This window comes from Coptis chinensis, chromosome 2, assembly GCF_015680905.1.
Source record: "Coptis chinensis isolate HL-2020 chromosome 2, ASM1568090v1, whole genome shotgun sequence".
Taxonomy (NCBI): Eukaryota; Viridiplantae; Streptophyta; class Magnoliopsida; order Ranunculales; family Ranunculaceae; genus Coptis; species Coptis chinensis.
This window is the reverse complement of record NC_141457.1, coordinates 79,712,629-79,727,318: the sequence shown is the minus strand read 5'-3', so window position 1 is coordinate 79,727,318 and position 14,690 is coordinate 79,712,629. Positions and strand designations below refer to the sequence as shown.

At 46.2% G+C, this 14,690-nt stretch overlaps 2 protein-coding genes, 1 long non-coding RNA gene and 1 pseudogene across 4 annotated transcripts; 2 read left to right on the top strand and 2 right to left on the bottom strand.

The window, feature by feature from the left end:
• Nucleotides 1-2: 2 nt before the first annotated feature.
• LOC147518112 (uncharacterized) lies at nt 3-1,887 on the bottom strand (annotated as a pseudogene). The gene is made up of 5 exons (XR_015213098.1): nt 1,338-1,887; nt 1,123-1,225; nt 922-1,009; nt 698-823; nt 3-567 (listed from the first exon to the last, which is right to left on the bottom strand). The product of XR_015213098.1 is annotated as an uncharacterized LOC147518112 (transcript).
• A 1,580-nt stretch (nt 1,888-3,467) lies between these two features.
• LOC147518111 (uncharacterized) lies at nt 3,468-3,884 on the top strand. Its single transcript, XM_086593825.1, has one exon. It carries the CDS (start codon nt 3,468-3,470, stop codon nt 3,882-3,884), a length of 417 nt encoding a protein of 138 aa, XP_086449951.1.
• A 232-nt stretch (nt 3,885-4,116) lies between these two features.
• LOC147518110 (uncharacterized) lies at nt 4,117-4,950 on the top strand. Its single transcript, XM_086593824.1, has one exon. The coding sequence runs from the start codon at nt 4,117-4,119 to the stop codon at nt 4,948-4,950; it is 834 nt and encodes a 277-aa protein (XP_086449950.1).
• A 7,574-nt stretch (nt 4,951-12,524) lies between these two features.
• Nucleotides 12,525-14,408, bottom strand: LOC147518109 (uncharacterized). The gene is made up of 3 exons (XR_015214000.1): nt 14,285-14,408; nt 13,363-13,587; nt 12,525-12,910 (listed from the first exon to the last, which is right to left on the bottom strand). It is a non-coding gene; the product is annotated as an uncharacterized LOC147518109 (long non-coding RNA).
• Nucleotides 14,409-14,690: the final 282 nt, after the last annotated feature.

Sequence of the window (14,690 nt, the reverse complement as noted above, 5' to 3'; positions counted from 1 at the left end):
TTAACTACAACAGACACCTTAAAGGGTCATTGACTATAATTAAAATACAAATGAGGTGAATACTAATCATTAATGTTTTCCTAATGTTCACAATTTGACCAGTATTACAAAGGATTTTTTTCCCCACCTTCTAAATATACATGCTGAAATGGCAATATGCATATGCAAGGTACATCCTTGAATGACACCCAAATCTTATAGAGCAACTTTAGATACGGGAATGACACCCAAATCAGGTACATCAGTGAATGCACGAAACCGATAAGACCCTTTGCATCACTGCCCAGCATGCCCATCCAGTGCGTCCTGTGAGACTTGAACACTACAATTACTATATTGGTAAAGACCGACTTACTACATACTATCACTTGTAGAGGCTCCAGTTAACTGCTTTTCCTTGATGAAGTTTTAAATAGCATAAATTAATCCCTCACGTCAAGGTGTTGGCTTTCATGAATTGCTTTGTAGCACTTGAGACTGCACAATGGAAGCTCTGACTTGGAATCTCGATATACATATGGATTGGTGCAGGAAGAACCAGTACATTTTTCACGAGGAGGTGGGTAATTGAAAGTCCAAACCAAATACCTTGTCAATTTTGTAAAAGAATGTAATGTGTATATAGTCTAGAGATGGGGATAGGCATATCATGTCTCAATTTTGATCCCACGAGAATGAAGCCTAGAGGGATTTTCACCTACAAGGCTTCGAGATAAGTACTTGGTAAGCCAACATCTTCTGAGAATGTAATGACTGTCCCAGTAGGACGAATGACCCATCTAATAGTATTTGGTGGAAGTGTCCATGCATTGGCAGCCTTCTCCTGTCAGCAGAAAAATATTGATGGTATAAACAAAGGGCTGTAGATACTCGACAATAATTTTTAACACAAAGATTAAAATTTTCAGTAGGCATCTGTACCTGTGCTAACTCATCTCGACGCTTCTTTAGCTTATTTTCTCGCTTCTTCTTATTCGAATCTTGACCCAGTATTTTCCTAATAGCCTCATCCGAAAAAACCCCCAGTTAATCATTTGTTCACTTAGAATTCTAGAGGTTTACACTTAAGGAAATATAGGGAAATACAAATTATAGAAGATGTTATACATAAATAATAGACAAGCCTCAGACTCCTTAGCCGCCTTCACTACTTGCACTCTACGTCTTTGAGCAGCCTCTGCCTTTTTCAGCTGTTGCTCCACTTCAGTAAGCTTTTCTTTATGCTCTGCTCACCCAATAACCAAAAAATAAAATAAAATAGAGAAGCTTAATGAGAAACCAACAGGTTCATCTAAGAAAATTCAAAGGACGACAAAAAAAAGGTTAAAAATTGTTACTTGTAGGTGGAGCAGGAGGCAACCCATTTGGGAATTCAATCAAACTTGTCGATGCATCTTTGCCCGACTGAAGCGCTCGTTGATGTCTTGTAAGAGACATTTCGTTTTTTGCCTCAACTGATGAATAAATAGAATCCTTTTGTAAAACGTCTGATATAAGTTCTTCTTCCACAAGATCCTTATTCTTAGAGTCTTTCTGACTTGACTTCTTACCATCTCTTAAAACCTTCCTTTGATGTTTATCCTCACTATCTGCATAATTGAAGTCACAATCAGAAGTAACCTTAAGACTCCTGAGTTTCTTAAGATAGCGAATCTCCTCATCATTAACACCATCATCAAATTGTTCATCTAATACACGCCGCTTGGGGACGCGCTGCTCTTCTTAACAAAGCTTCGACTTGTCTGTTTTCTTCCCAGCTACACCATCTCCAGGCATCTTGTTTTTCGAAGACCCCTTCTTCCTGGGACTAAAGCTTCCTCTAGAGAAACCCTTCCATGGGACTCCTTGCAAACCAGACACTGGTTTTGAAGTGTTATCGATGTCCATTGTATCCTGAACCCATAAAATATTCAAGCCAACACTCATCACCTACAGAACCTAAAAGGGTAGGTACAAACTGGAACACCTTAAAATGGAAGTAGTGAATCTGGTAACACTGATCTGAATCTTACAGTAAATTAAGAGTACACTACGAATAAAGGTATACATACACATCACCAAAAGCTAAGTAGTGTACCACAATATACCCATTTTTTTTATCCGTGTCCAGAAAAACGATGAATGTTATGTGAGCCTATTTTCAAAATGAGACAGAGCACCTTCTGCTGATATACACAAGCTTTCATCTTCACATAATGAATTCTCCAATAAGGAATACAACATAGGCAGGTGTAAAGCAATGAGTTCCACACTTCCATGGCATGTCATCTTCTGCAAATGAAGAGACACACAACAATACATTAAAATCTAGATCCAAACAAAGAAAAAAATCAATATCAAACTATTGGTAAATCATTATTTCAAAATATTTCCAATCAAGTTGCACATAACCATTGCCCATTATTGATCAAATCATTTTGCTCAGCTTGATGAAATACCTCATCAGCTGAGCAACAATGATTGTCCTCATCACCGATTTCACCTGCAAAGGTAAGATGGTGCAGTATTCCCCTTTTGTTTACAGATATTAAGTGTTCTGTAGTGGTAGTATGGGGGCCCGAAGTATCAAAAGGAGGATGCGCCCGAGTCGACGAAAGGTATCGAGCCGCGGCGTACTGGATCAGTGCTAAGTCACATGGTCGCAGTACGGAAACCCTACACGCGGAGAGAAGGAGATCGCGAGATGGAGGGACAGGTGGAGGGCCTGGATGGAGTAAGAAACCGATATAAAGAGAAAGAGGAAGAGAGAAGAGAAGAGAAAAAAAGAAAAGGAGAAAAGGGAGGAAGAGGAAGAGAGCGGCCGTCAGAGAAGAGAGGGGGAATAGTGCTTTAAGATTTAGTGAATAGTGATAGTAACAAGGTGTGGGTTGTAACATTTGGCGCCGTCTGTGGGGAACGTGGAAATGGCACCAAAGAAGGTGGCGGGTAGACCTCGGAAGGTAAGAGTCCTAGAACAAATGCCAGAAGCGGGGGTGGAGGAAGGGGAAGAGCGAGGGGAGGGAAGGGGAGAAGAAGAAGCTCGGCTTATGCGGGAAGAGATTGAAAGGCTGAGGGAAGAAAATGAGGAGCTGAGAAGAGAAGAGAGGAGTAAGGAGGAGTCCGGGGAAGAGACAGGGGAGGAATCGGAGAACGAAAAGGCGGAAGAGGAGGAGGAACAGGGACCGACTCTGGTGGACAACCCGGTGACAGGATTAACGATGGAGCAAGTCCAACAAATGATAAACAACGACCGGGAGGCGAATCTTCTGCAAACGAAAGTTCAAACGGGCATGGGCAGTCAGGTGGTGGCGGGACTGAACCGCAACCCGCTGGCAGATGCGATATGGACTTCTGAGGTGCCAAAACGCTTCAATCAGCCAAGATTCAAGAGATACGACGGAACGGGAGACCCGGCAGATCACATCCATCACTTTCGGCAACAGATGCTTCTCTGACAAGAGGCAAGGTAAGATGGTCTGCGGTGTATGATGTTCCCGGCCAGTCTTAAAGGGGGGGCTTCCGACTGGTACTATCGGTTGCCGTCAAGGAGCATAACCAATTTCCAAGAGTTGGAGCAAGCATTTGTTGATCACTTTATACATCAGAAGAGGAGGGTGGTAGACATCGCGGCCTTATTTAATGTCAGACAAAGGTCCGCCGAATCAGTCAGGGAGTATCTATGTCGCTTCAAGGCGGAAACACTTGAAGTGGAAAATTTGGATGAGAGGACGGCGGTAATAGCGTTCGAGAGGGGGCTGCGACCAGGGACGGCGGTACATCAGTCTGTGGCGAAGATTGAGATTGCAACATTGCACGAGCTATATCCGCGGGTAGAAAAGTATATCAGATACGAGGCCACTATGCAGAAGGACTCAAAGAGGGGAGCCAAGGCGATTGATTGGTAGAAAAAGGAAGGGGGCCTTGAAAAAGGCGGAGGGAGAAGATAGAGGTGGGGAGAGGTACCGTGGTCAGTCATCACGGCCGGGGAAGGGAAGAGAAATGGCGCGCAGGGAGTAGAGGGAGAAAAAGCCATACCGTGAGGTGGAACAAGTGCCCTTGGCGAGACCGTTGAGCGAGATACTGCCATTGATAAAAAACGTGCCGGGATATGAAGGGCCGCGAACATTTCCTGCCGAAATGCCTAACAAGCCATACTGCGAATATCACCAGGTGCACAATCATGGAACAAATGATTGCTATGCCTTAAAATGGTTGGTTCAGAGATTAGTTGAGAAGGGAGTGATGAAGGAGTTCGTAGCGGAACCGCAAAATAGGGAGCCGGTGCCCAACGCAGGAAGAATATTGGGAACCATAAACGTTATCTTCAGTGGGGAAGCACTGAGTCACAATGCCCACCGGGATAAGGTCAGGAGGACCGCGAGCATTCAACAAGTCAATGAGTCCCACCGAGGGCAGAGATACGACACGGAGCTAACGAGCGGGGAAGAGAGGATTGCATTCTCCAGTGCAGATCTCCGAACCGTGGATACTCCACATGAAGATGCGTTAGTCATCACGGTAGCAATGGGTAATTATGTGGTCAAAAGAGTCCTGATTGACTGTGGTAGCGCCGTGGATTTGCTGTTCAAGGGAGCTCTTGAGGAGATGGGGATAGACCCGGGGCAACTAAGACCCCCGCGGACCAGTTTGTATGGGTTCAATGGGAGCGTCACGGAGCCTATGGGTGAACTTTTGCTGTCGGTAACAACGGGATCGGTGACGGTGTTCTCGAGATTTATGGTGGTCGACTCCCATTCCCAATGCAACGCGATCCTGGGGAGGAGATGGATACATGAGATGAGAGCGGTACCCTCGACCTATTATCAAGTCATACGCTTCCCTACCCCTACGGGAACATACGAGGTCCGCGGAGATCAGGTGGCCTCCAAGAACAGTCACCAGAACACAATTAAGAGGATGTCTCGCAAGCCGGGATGTGGACCGGTGAACCCTAGGAAGAGGTCAGCATAACAATTATAGTGCGGGGCTGTGGAAGGGGTGGAAGAGGCCGCGATGGTTCCAAAGACTTTAGATGAAACAGAAATAGTAAACCTGGGAGAGGGCGGAGAGGAGAAGTTGACGTCGATTGGATCGAGGCTGACGAGCGAATGGAAAGATAAGTTGGTGCAATGTTTGGTGGAGAACAAGGACGTATTCGCCTGGGGGATAGAGGATGTTACAGGCTTGGATCCGGGATTCGCATGTCATCGCCTACATATATGAGGGGAGGCCGGGAAGCGGTGAGATAGAAGATGAGGGAATGAGAACTAAATACGCGGAAGGAATCCGGGAAGAGGTTGCCGGCTAAAAGTCTGCGAGGGATCATATAAGAGGTGGAATTCACGGAGTGGCTATCCAATATAGTCGCGGTTCCAAAGAAAAATGGGAAGGTGCGAATGTGTGTTGACTTCACGGACGTAAACCTGGAGTGTCCGAAGGACAGTTATCCTATGCCGCGAGTGGACGAATTGGTAGACAGGACGGTGGGATTCAGCATATTCTCATTTATGGATGCGTCCATGGGGTACAACCAGGTTGCGATGTATGGACCTGATCAGGAGAAGACCTCATTCGTGGTGGAAGGAGGCACATACTGCTATACGAGGATGCCATTTGGGTTGAAGAATGCAGGGGCTACGTTCCAGCGGTTGGGAGAGAAAATGTTTGAGGGCAAGATCCGAAGGGGCATCGAGATATACATCGATGATATAGTGGAGAAAAGCATGTCAGAACTAGAGCACCTGGAGGGGTTGAAGGAGACGTTCCAGATACTGCGGGTCCACAATTTGAAACTCAACCCAGAGAAATGCACATTTGGAGTCACCACAGGGAAATTTCTGGGGTACATTGTGACACAGCGGGGAATAGAGGCAAACCCCGAACAGATAAGATCGCTAGTGGAGATGCCGTCACCACAGACAGTGAAGGAGGTGCAGCGGTTGGCAGGTAGAGTCGCGGCTCTCAATAGATTCATCTCAAAGTCATCCGAAAAATGTAGGCCGCTGTATCGACTGTTGAGGAACACCACGGATTTCAAATGGACAGCGGAGTGCGAAGATGCATTCCAGGGGCTTAAGAGGTATCTAGAGGAAACACCGTTGTTGTCGCGGCCCGAAGTGGAAGAAAAATTATTTTTGTACCTAGGTGTCACAGATTATGCGATCAGCTCGGTCTTCGTCCGGGTAGTGGATAAAGTAGAAAGACCAGTGTACTTCCAGAGCAAGACCTTATTAGACGCGGAGACTAGATACAGTCGAGTAGAGAAGTAAGCCCTGGCCTTGGTGTTCTCTGCCTTGAAGCTGAAGCCCTATTTCGAAGCCCACGTAGTAATTGTGGTAACCAACTTGCCCCTCAAGCAGGCTCTGAGGGCTAAAAAATCAGGGAGAATGCTGAAATGGGCCGTGATGCTTAGTTCATATGAGATTCAGTATCAAGTTAGGACGGCGGAGAAGGCTCAGGCAGTGGCGGAATTCTTGGCGGAGTTCCCTGCAGAGGATCCTACCTAGGGGGAGGAGATGGTTTTGGAGCCCGAGAGAGAGGAGGAACTGGATTGTCTGAACCCATGGGATGTACGGAACGGTTGGAGGGTGTTTGCCGATGGATCGGCAATGGATGCAGGCAGCGGAATAGGCGTGGTACTGGTCACTCTAGAGAATAATAGGTTAGAGCAGACGATGAAATTGGGCTTCGCAGCATCAAATAACGAGGCGGAATATGAGGCTGTGATCGCGGGCATGAGAATGGCAATAGACCTGGGCGTGAAGGAACTCACTGTATACTCCGACTCCAATTTGGTGGTATGCCAGGCGAATGGAGGGTTCGCGGCTAGATGTCCTAGAATGGCAAGGTATTTGGGAATCCTGTGGGCTTGGGCCTCGAAGTTCGACCAAATCCGATTCATCCATCTAAACCGTGGGGAGAACCGCCACGCCGATGCTCTGGCCTACGTGGCCGCCGCCATTCCAGGGTCTGAAAAAAGGACAATTGAGATAAGGAAATTGAGTAGACCGAGTACCGAGGAAAGATTAGAGGTAATGATCACGGCGGAGGGAGATGATGGATGGATGGGACCTTTCAAGCAGTTCTTGGAAGGGGTTGATGTGACCGACCCTAGAGAAAGGCGGAGATTGGAATAGGCGTCTCGGAGATACACACTGATTCGAGGAGAATTATATTGAAGGAACTTCAACGGGCCTTTGTTGAAATGTTTGGGGCCGAAGCTGGCTCAAGAGGTGCTCAGTGAGCTGCACGAAGGAGACTGCGGGAGCCATTCAGTGGGCCGGACAACGGTACACAGGTTGTTAACACAAGGTTACTTTTGGCCGCACATGAAAAGAGACGCTGTGGAATTCGCCAGAAAGTGTGAGAAATGTCAAAGATTCTCTCAACTGATATGGGCCCCAGCAGAGAGCCAGATGCTTGTGTATCTAGCCCATGGCCATTTGCAATGTGGGCCCTCGACATAGTGGGGCCGCTGCCAACGGCCAGAGGTAAGAGGAGGTTTCTGTTGGTCGCGACGGACTACTTTACAAAGTGGATCGAGGCCGTGCCTCTGCAATTGGTAAAGGAGGTCCAAGTAATCAAGTTCTTGTGGGAGAATATTATTTGCCGTTTCGGGTTGCCGTATGCTATCATTGCAGATAATGGAACGTAGTTCACGGGATCAAGAGTTAAGAGCTTTCTGCAGGCCTATCATGTGAAGCAGGGATTCTCGGCCCCGTACAACCCCGAGGGCAATGGGCAGGCGGAATCCTCCAACAAGACCATACTAAACAATCTCAAGAGAAAACTGGAGAGCAAGAAGGGGTCCTGGGCCGACGAGCTCAATCATGTACTATGGGCATATCAGACAACTCCGCGGACCACTACAATGGAGACCCCTTTTTCGTTAGCATATAGTGTGGAGGCCGTGATACCAACAGAACTGGTGGCAGCGACCACTAGAACCTTAGCCGTCGAGGATGGATCAAACTGGGGCATCCTGGCCAGAGATATGAATCTAGCTGAAGAAAGAAGAGACACCGCGCACATCAGACTAGAAGAGTACCATCGCCGCCTCCAACGACAGTACAATAAGAAGGTGAAGCTAAGGAGCTTTAAGGTGGGAGACAAGGTACTTCGGCGGGTGACCCCCAACACCAAGAAAGTGAGCGAGGGAAAGCTGGGTCCAACATGGGAGGGGCCTTATGTGGTGGTTGAGGTGGGAGGATCGGGCACCTACAGGTTGCGGACCTTGGAAGGGAAAACGGTTGAAAAACCGTGGAATGTAAGGCTGCTAAAAAAATTTCATGAGTAAATGTAATGGGAATGGCTGTAAACTGCATGAGTTAGTTGTAGATATATAAAACCTTAGTACTTTTGAGATGAGTAATGTCACATGAATTTTTACTGCCTTTAGAGTAAAGGGAATGGAAGGGGGGAGCCTTCCGAGGACGAGAGTTCTAAAACTCAGTCGGGGCAAAAAGAGTTGTCCACGATGGGTGCGAGATCTCACGCGAGCCGGGGCGAGAGGAGTCGCCCCGGACAAGATATGAGATGCCGGCAAGAGGAAGCGAAAAGGCTTCCTCTCGCCGCGGACAAGGGGTCCGACATGTGTAGAGAGGAAGGGCGGGGCCCCGACCTTAACATGGGGCAGATGGAGCGAGTGCTCCCGACCAAACAGGTGAAGACGATGATAGAGGTTCACTATTGCTAAAGTCACGCAGGTATCGGGTACCGACAAGAGCACTTGGAATTCACAAAGACAAAATATAAGATAAATACCACAATCAGAGGGAGCAAAAATAAAACGAAATGTATCAGAAGTACTACAAATTGCAACAAAAGAAGCCTGGCCAGGGCACAAAACAGGCCATTTCAAGCAAAACACACTTAAGCATTTTTATGGATCACTGACTCGGCGGCTTCCTCGATGACGGTATCCGCAGCAACGTCTATCACCCCGGCCACTAAGACAGCGGCCTCATCGACCACGGGAGCAGATGCCGGAGGTGGTACAGCAACCTCAGAAGGGGGGGCAGCGGCCGGGGCTTCAGGAAGAAGCCGTCCTTCTTTGATAAGCCGCTCATGCTCCTCCTTGATCTTCTTGGCCACTCTCTTGTCTGCCTGGGCACGGAAGTGATCCTAGAGCTCGTCCATGTCGGAGTCGTGCTGCTTATGGAGGGCTGTCATTTCAGCCTGGTGCTTCTCAGAGAGGGAGGCCAGAGCGGCGGTATGCCGAGCTAGGAGGGTTTTCCGCTGATTACTCGGCGGTCATTAACCTTATCCATGTAAGCGAGGTGGGCGGCCTCAGCAGTCTTCAGCTTCGTCCTGTGCCCTGAGCTTCTCTAAGTCCGTGGCCGCGCTCTTTTGCTCCAGGCGGGCAACGTCACCATCCAACTGGTCGATCCTAGCCCTTGCACCAAAAAGGCCTCGGATCATATAAGAGATGTCCAAGCTCATCTGAAAAGAAATAGCTGTAGTTAGAGTATTCAGAGGGAGGAAGGGAAAGACACCCAGTACGAAAGAGAGAGTACCTTCTCCCAACCAGTGTAAAAGGAGGTCCGGTGAGAGTCAAACGTTCCCCCGTCAGCATATGCCATGTCTCTAGGAAGATGAGACCCGTAGAACAGAGAAGAGGCCACGGCGGCGTTGTCAAGGCGAATCGCGGATGTTGAGAGTGCGATTTCGAACCTTGAAGGTGGGGCAGAAAGTAGGAATGGGCTCAGTGCCCCTCTTTTCGGGCGGGGGCCACCTCCTTCGGCCGCTCGCACGGAGAAGGAGCAGCAGGGGGGTTGGTGGACTGATGGGCGGGGTCCTCTTCGGACGCAGAAATCCGCGGACGTTTAGACGCCGGGGGAGGAGAGGATTGAGCCGCGGCTGTAGGGACAACAACGGAGACCTCCTCATCATCTGAGTCGCTGTCGAAGAGCTTACGCTTGTGGGCGCCCATGTCGGGATAGGGAGAAGTTGTGGAGAGCGAATGAGGAGAAGAGTATTGGTCTTCCCAAGTGGTCAGGGACCGGTAAGGATGAGGGTCAACGGAATGAGGTGGAGAAGCGGAGGATGAAGGTGGGGGACAGCGGACTGGTCTATGGCGGGGGGAAGCTTTCTTGGGGTGGCGCTTCTTCTTGGGAGGGGGTGTATCCCGAGGCTTTCTCTCTTTGGGCGGTGGGGGGCGATAAAAAGGGAAACAATATTTTCCAATAAGCTTGATTGAGGATCGGAAAGGAGGAGTGGTGGCGGGATCAATCCTAGAAACGCTGGATTGTGCCTCGCCCCAGTCGCGAATCTTCGAAGGTGGTGGTGGAAAAATTATCGTAGGGCTGCGACTTCGAGTCCGGACGCCAACCTGTAAAAGAAAACGGTCAAGTCAGAAGGGGGAACAAAAGACCTACACCGAGGGGATTAGTAGAGAGGTAGACTCACCGCTGGGGAGAAAAGCCAGGTGATTAAGGTTCAAGTCGGGAGGAAGATCCGCGGAGAGGAAGTTTCCAGAGATGTAAAGAGGGTAATGGTGCCATAACTTGTCCGAGGAGGTGACACGGAGTATAAAGTGCTGCTTCCTAGGTTGAACGCTGAAAGAGTGGTATCCCATGCTGACATCCTTGGTGATCTTTTTTATGTAAAAATGAGCAGTCATGTCGCGGATTGTTATTTTGGGGACTTCGGACCGGTTATAGTAGTTCGCAGCATACATAATCCTCCAGAAATTGCCGATGCCTTGGCAAGGAGGGATATTGAAGTGATTGCACACCTCGATGTAAAGACGGGTGAGGGGCAAACGGAGGCCGGCTACAATCTGCCCTATCGTGGCAACTAGACAGCCCGGCTTGTAGGGAACCAAGTGGGGGTAGTAGGTTAAAGCAGGGACATGCTCTAAGATGACGTCAGCGGGTATGCCGTAAGCCGCCTTAACAGCTTTGAGATTAGGTCTGTGGCTGCGGGGTGGGGGCGGCAGAAGGGCAAAGGCAAAGCCGTGAGGTGGAAGGAGCCCGATCCGGTCGGGTGGGGAGGCGACACCATGGGACGGGGAGGAGGATGAGGTGTCGGATCTGGAAGCCGACATCGAGGTCGGGGAAGAAGTCACACGATCAAGACAGGTTGGAGAGAGAGAAATCGAAGCAGTCTCAAACTCAAGAGAGAAACACGCAATATAGCAATAAATGGATTAAAGAGGAAAAGGGACCAACCCGAGGGGAAGGGGGAGCGGGAACAAAACCCCAAAGAAAAGAAAACGGGAAGGGACAGCGGCGCGTGACCGGAGTAGTTAACCAGGGGGAAGAGTAGAGAGAGAGGGAGAGCAACTGGGAAGAAAATGAAAGACTGAATGGAGGAGAGAAAGAATCGAGCGGGCTTTTTATAAGAGGAAGGGGCAAAAGAGTAATTGGAGGGGGCTGAAATCGAGGCGACACTAAAAGGGATCAGTCAGGGTGTGACGCGTGGATGCACAAGAAATGAGGGGGCACAAGTTATAATTGCGATGGGACTCGTGAGTCCAGCGGTGAAAAAGAATCTTTGGGGACCGCGGATGGAAACGTGACGTTGTGGACTCTCGACTCCCCGATCACCAAATGGTCGCGGACTCGAGAGGGGGCATCTGTAGTGGTAGCATGGGGGCCCGAAGTATCAAAAGGAGGATGCGCCCGAGTCGACGAAAGGTATCGAGCCGCGGCGTACTGGATCAGTGCTAAGTCACATGATCGCAGTATGGAAACCCTACACGCGGAGAGAAGGAGACCGCGAGATGGAGGGACAGGTGGAGGGCCTGGATGGAGTAAGAAACCGATATAAAGAGAAAGAGGAAGAGAGAAGAGAAGAGGAAAAAAGAAAAGGAGAAAAGGGAGGAAGAGGGAGAGAGCGGCCGTCAGAGAAGAGAGGGGGAATAGTGCTTTAAGATTTAGTGAATAGTGACAGTAACAAGGTGTGGGTTGTAACATGTTCTTTTGGCCAAACTTAGTGAACAACGTTCGCCCACCTGGTTACAATGCGGAAAGTACCCTGCAAAGCTCGAAGATGAGAGAAGAAGAACGGACGGAGTCTGTTATCCTCAACCCTCTACTGATGGCCACAGGGCGCCTTCATCAATGCCAGCAAAAGAAAAGAAAAAGCTCAGGCCAAAAGAAGCAGATCCTCTAAACTTCTTATCAGAAGAACCAGACGCCCCATCATCTGACACTCAAAAAAGAATGGATTTCAGTTTATAAAGTTCTAAACAACTGAAACAAACAGATAGAAAAATAAATAAGTAATGTAAATAACAACCTGTTCTCGATCTCTTTGACTTGGAATTGGATTTCGCAAGACTAATGTACAAAATCGACTTCTACTCAAGGTAAAAAACCAGCCCCTGCCTACAGTGACTATAACAATATTAAGAAAATGTTGACACCTATACTAATAATAATAAGCATGTGAAGTTAACATGAGTAATTATTACATTCAATGCCTGCATGGCCGCAACAGCAGATGGTTGATCCAAAAAAATAGCAAAACCATATGGCTATTATTTCTGAAACATCTGCATCCTTGCTATTATTTCCTGTCATCATTATGCATTAATAAAGTAAATAAGAAACTAAAAACTTCTTTATTAATCGCAAGTATTAGTACTAAGTAATGATCATCAAATGAATGTAACGACTGACCGACTTGGTTCTTGCCCACCAAAAGCGAGTAAGGTCTACTGGGAATTATTACATTGCATCCTAATCTCTGCCACCTAGTTTTGTGACTGCTCTAAAGATTCTTCAGAATCGTGCAACTTTCGTTCCATTTCACTCATACAAATATGAACTGCTTGTGGGTTTGTCGGATACCAAGAATAAAAAATAATAAATAATAAACCCAAAGATCAACAAAATTCTATTGTTTCTGAGAGAGAGAGCAAAAGGAGATGGAAAGTTGACTCCTCCAGCTACTGCATGAATAAGCCCGTGTGTCCAGCTTCTACCTTCATAAACATAAACCACATATCTCAGAACAAAAAGACCACTAACTAAACAATCTGGGGAAAACATTTAGGAGGAGAGCACTACAAGCAGAAACAATTCATTTCCTTGAGATAAACATCAAACATTACTCATTAGTATGTTTTGTGTAAAAATTGTGAAGAAAATTCACTATTCATTTATAGTACAGAATTTCCAAACAGGGAAAATGAAACAATTGGTAAAATAGAAACATAAAATATTTATTACATGGTTCTTTTGGGAATGTGTACATTAAAGAATTCATACATTATGTTCCCCATCTGACATCTATCTCTTTCGAAAACATTTGAGATCTTAAAACCTTAGGTGGACATGTCCTAGTGCTATTAAACTTCATGATTTTCCAATGAGCTCCTGCAATTGAAGTTAAAATAAAGTTTAAGGTACCAAATGACTGAAATTATAAACAAACCTTGAAGCATCGGCGAAGTAAGAACCAAGCTGTCATTCCCTTTAGCATGAAGCAAGCCAACAATAGGATATATAGAAGATGGGACAGACACCACAGCACTTGCAGGAAGGATCTGTTCTTCAGTGTATGAACCCATTGAATTTCCCCCATAAGCAACAACATCTCCAACGCTCCTTTCAGTTAATCCAGGATCAACTGTTGTCATCGTCTCAACTGCTTCTCTGCCTGATTAAGGGAAGAGAAAGACCTGTCAACAATTTAATCTCACCCTACACTTTCATTTGTTTTTTATTGTTTTTGCAGCAGACACATAGTATCCACTCTATAGTTTAGCCTTTTTTCATTTCAAAAATACAACTTCAACCACTTATACCAAGACAGATATAATAAAATAAAGTCGAGAAATGCAGACAATTTCTGCCTCTCCTATATCGTTTGAGTATGGAGGGAAGCTCTATCGTCCCTCCTCACCCAAATGCAAAACCAAATTGATTCATATTCTACTACCATACTTATCATCCGAAAATATGAAAATGTTGTTATGTTATGCTAAAGCAGATTGTTATGTTATGCTAAACCAAATTCAGAAGCGACACATGTAAAGTTTATCAAGTTTTAAAACTTAGAGACTTGAAGTCACAATTCATATAATGATTATCACGCTCTAGAAACACATATAACGCACCAGGAATAAAAGGCAATGTAGCAGATTTGTAAGCTCCTTTACGAATTTGAAACATCAAAACCACAAACCAATTCAAAACAAAAATCATTCAAAATCGATTTAAGAAAATTGAAAGTAGAAAATCAAATATATAGCAGAAAAGAACATCAAATGAAACAACTCTACAAGAGGAAAAAGTTGGGCTTTTTTGTTTTTTGAGAAAACCACTTTTAGATACTACATGAGGAAATATCTTACCTTTTGTTCGCTTGATTTCTAATAATAATTGGTAGTATCGGCAGTAGAGAGACAATCAGGTATTTTTTTTTTTTTTTTTTTTTTTTTTGTGGCTTTTAGTTTAAGTTTTTATAATGGAGAGCAAATTATGAGAGATTTGGGAGAGAGAAGAAGAAAAGAGACCGCTGGTTTCTTGCATTTAATTTTGGTATAAAAGGTAATTGTTTGGCAATTAATGAAGGGTAATTCGCGAACAATTGAATAGTGGCAATTATTCGTGTAGTTGATTTCCGACCTGAATTTACACATACGTTCTTAAATTACTATGTAATCTTAAGGGTATAGATGGTAGTAAATTTTGAAATGACGAAGTAGTCTTTTTTAAAGGCATTGAATAATTGATTTTAATATTTTATCAAGGGTATTT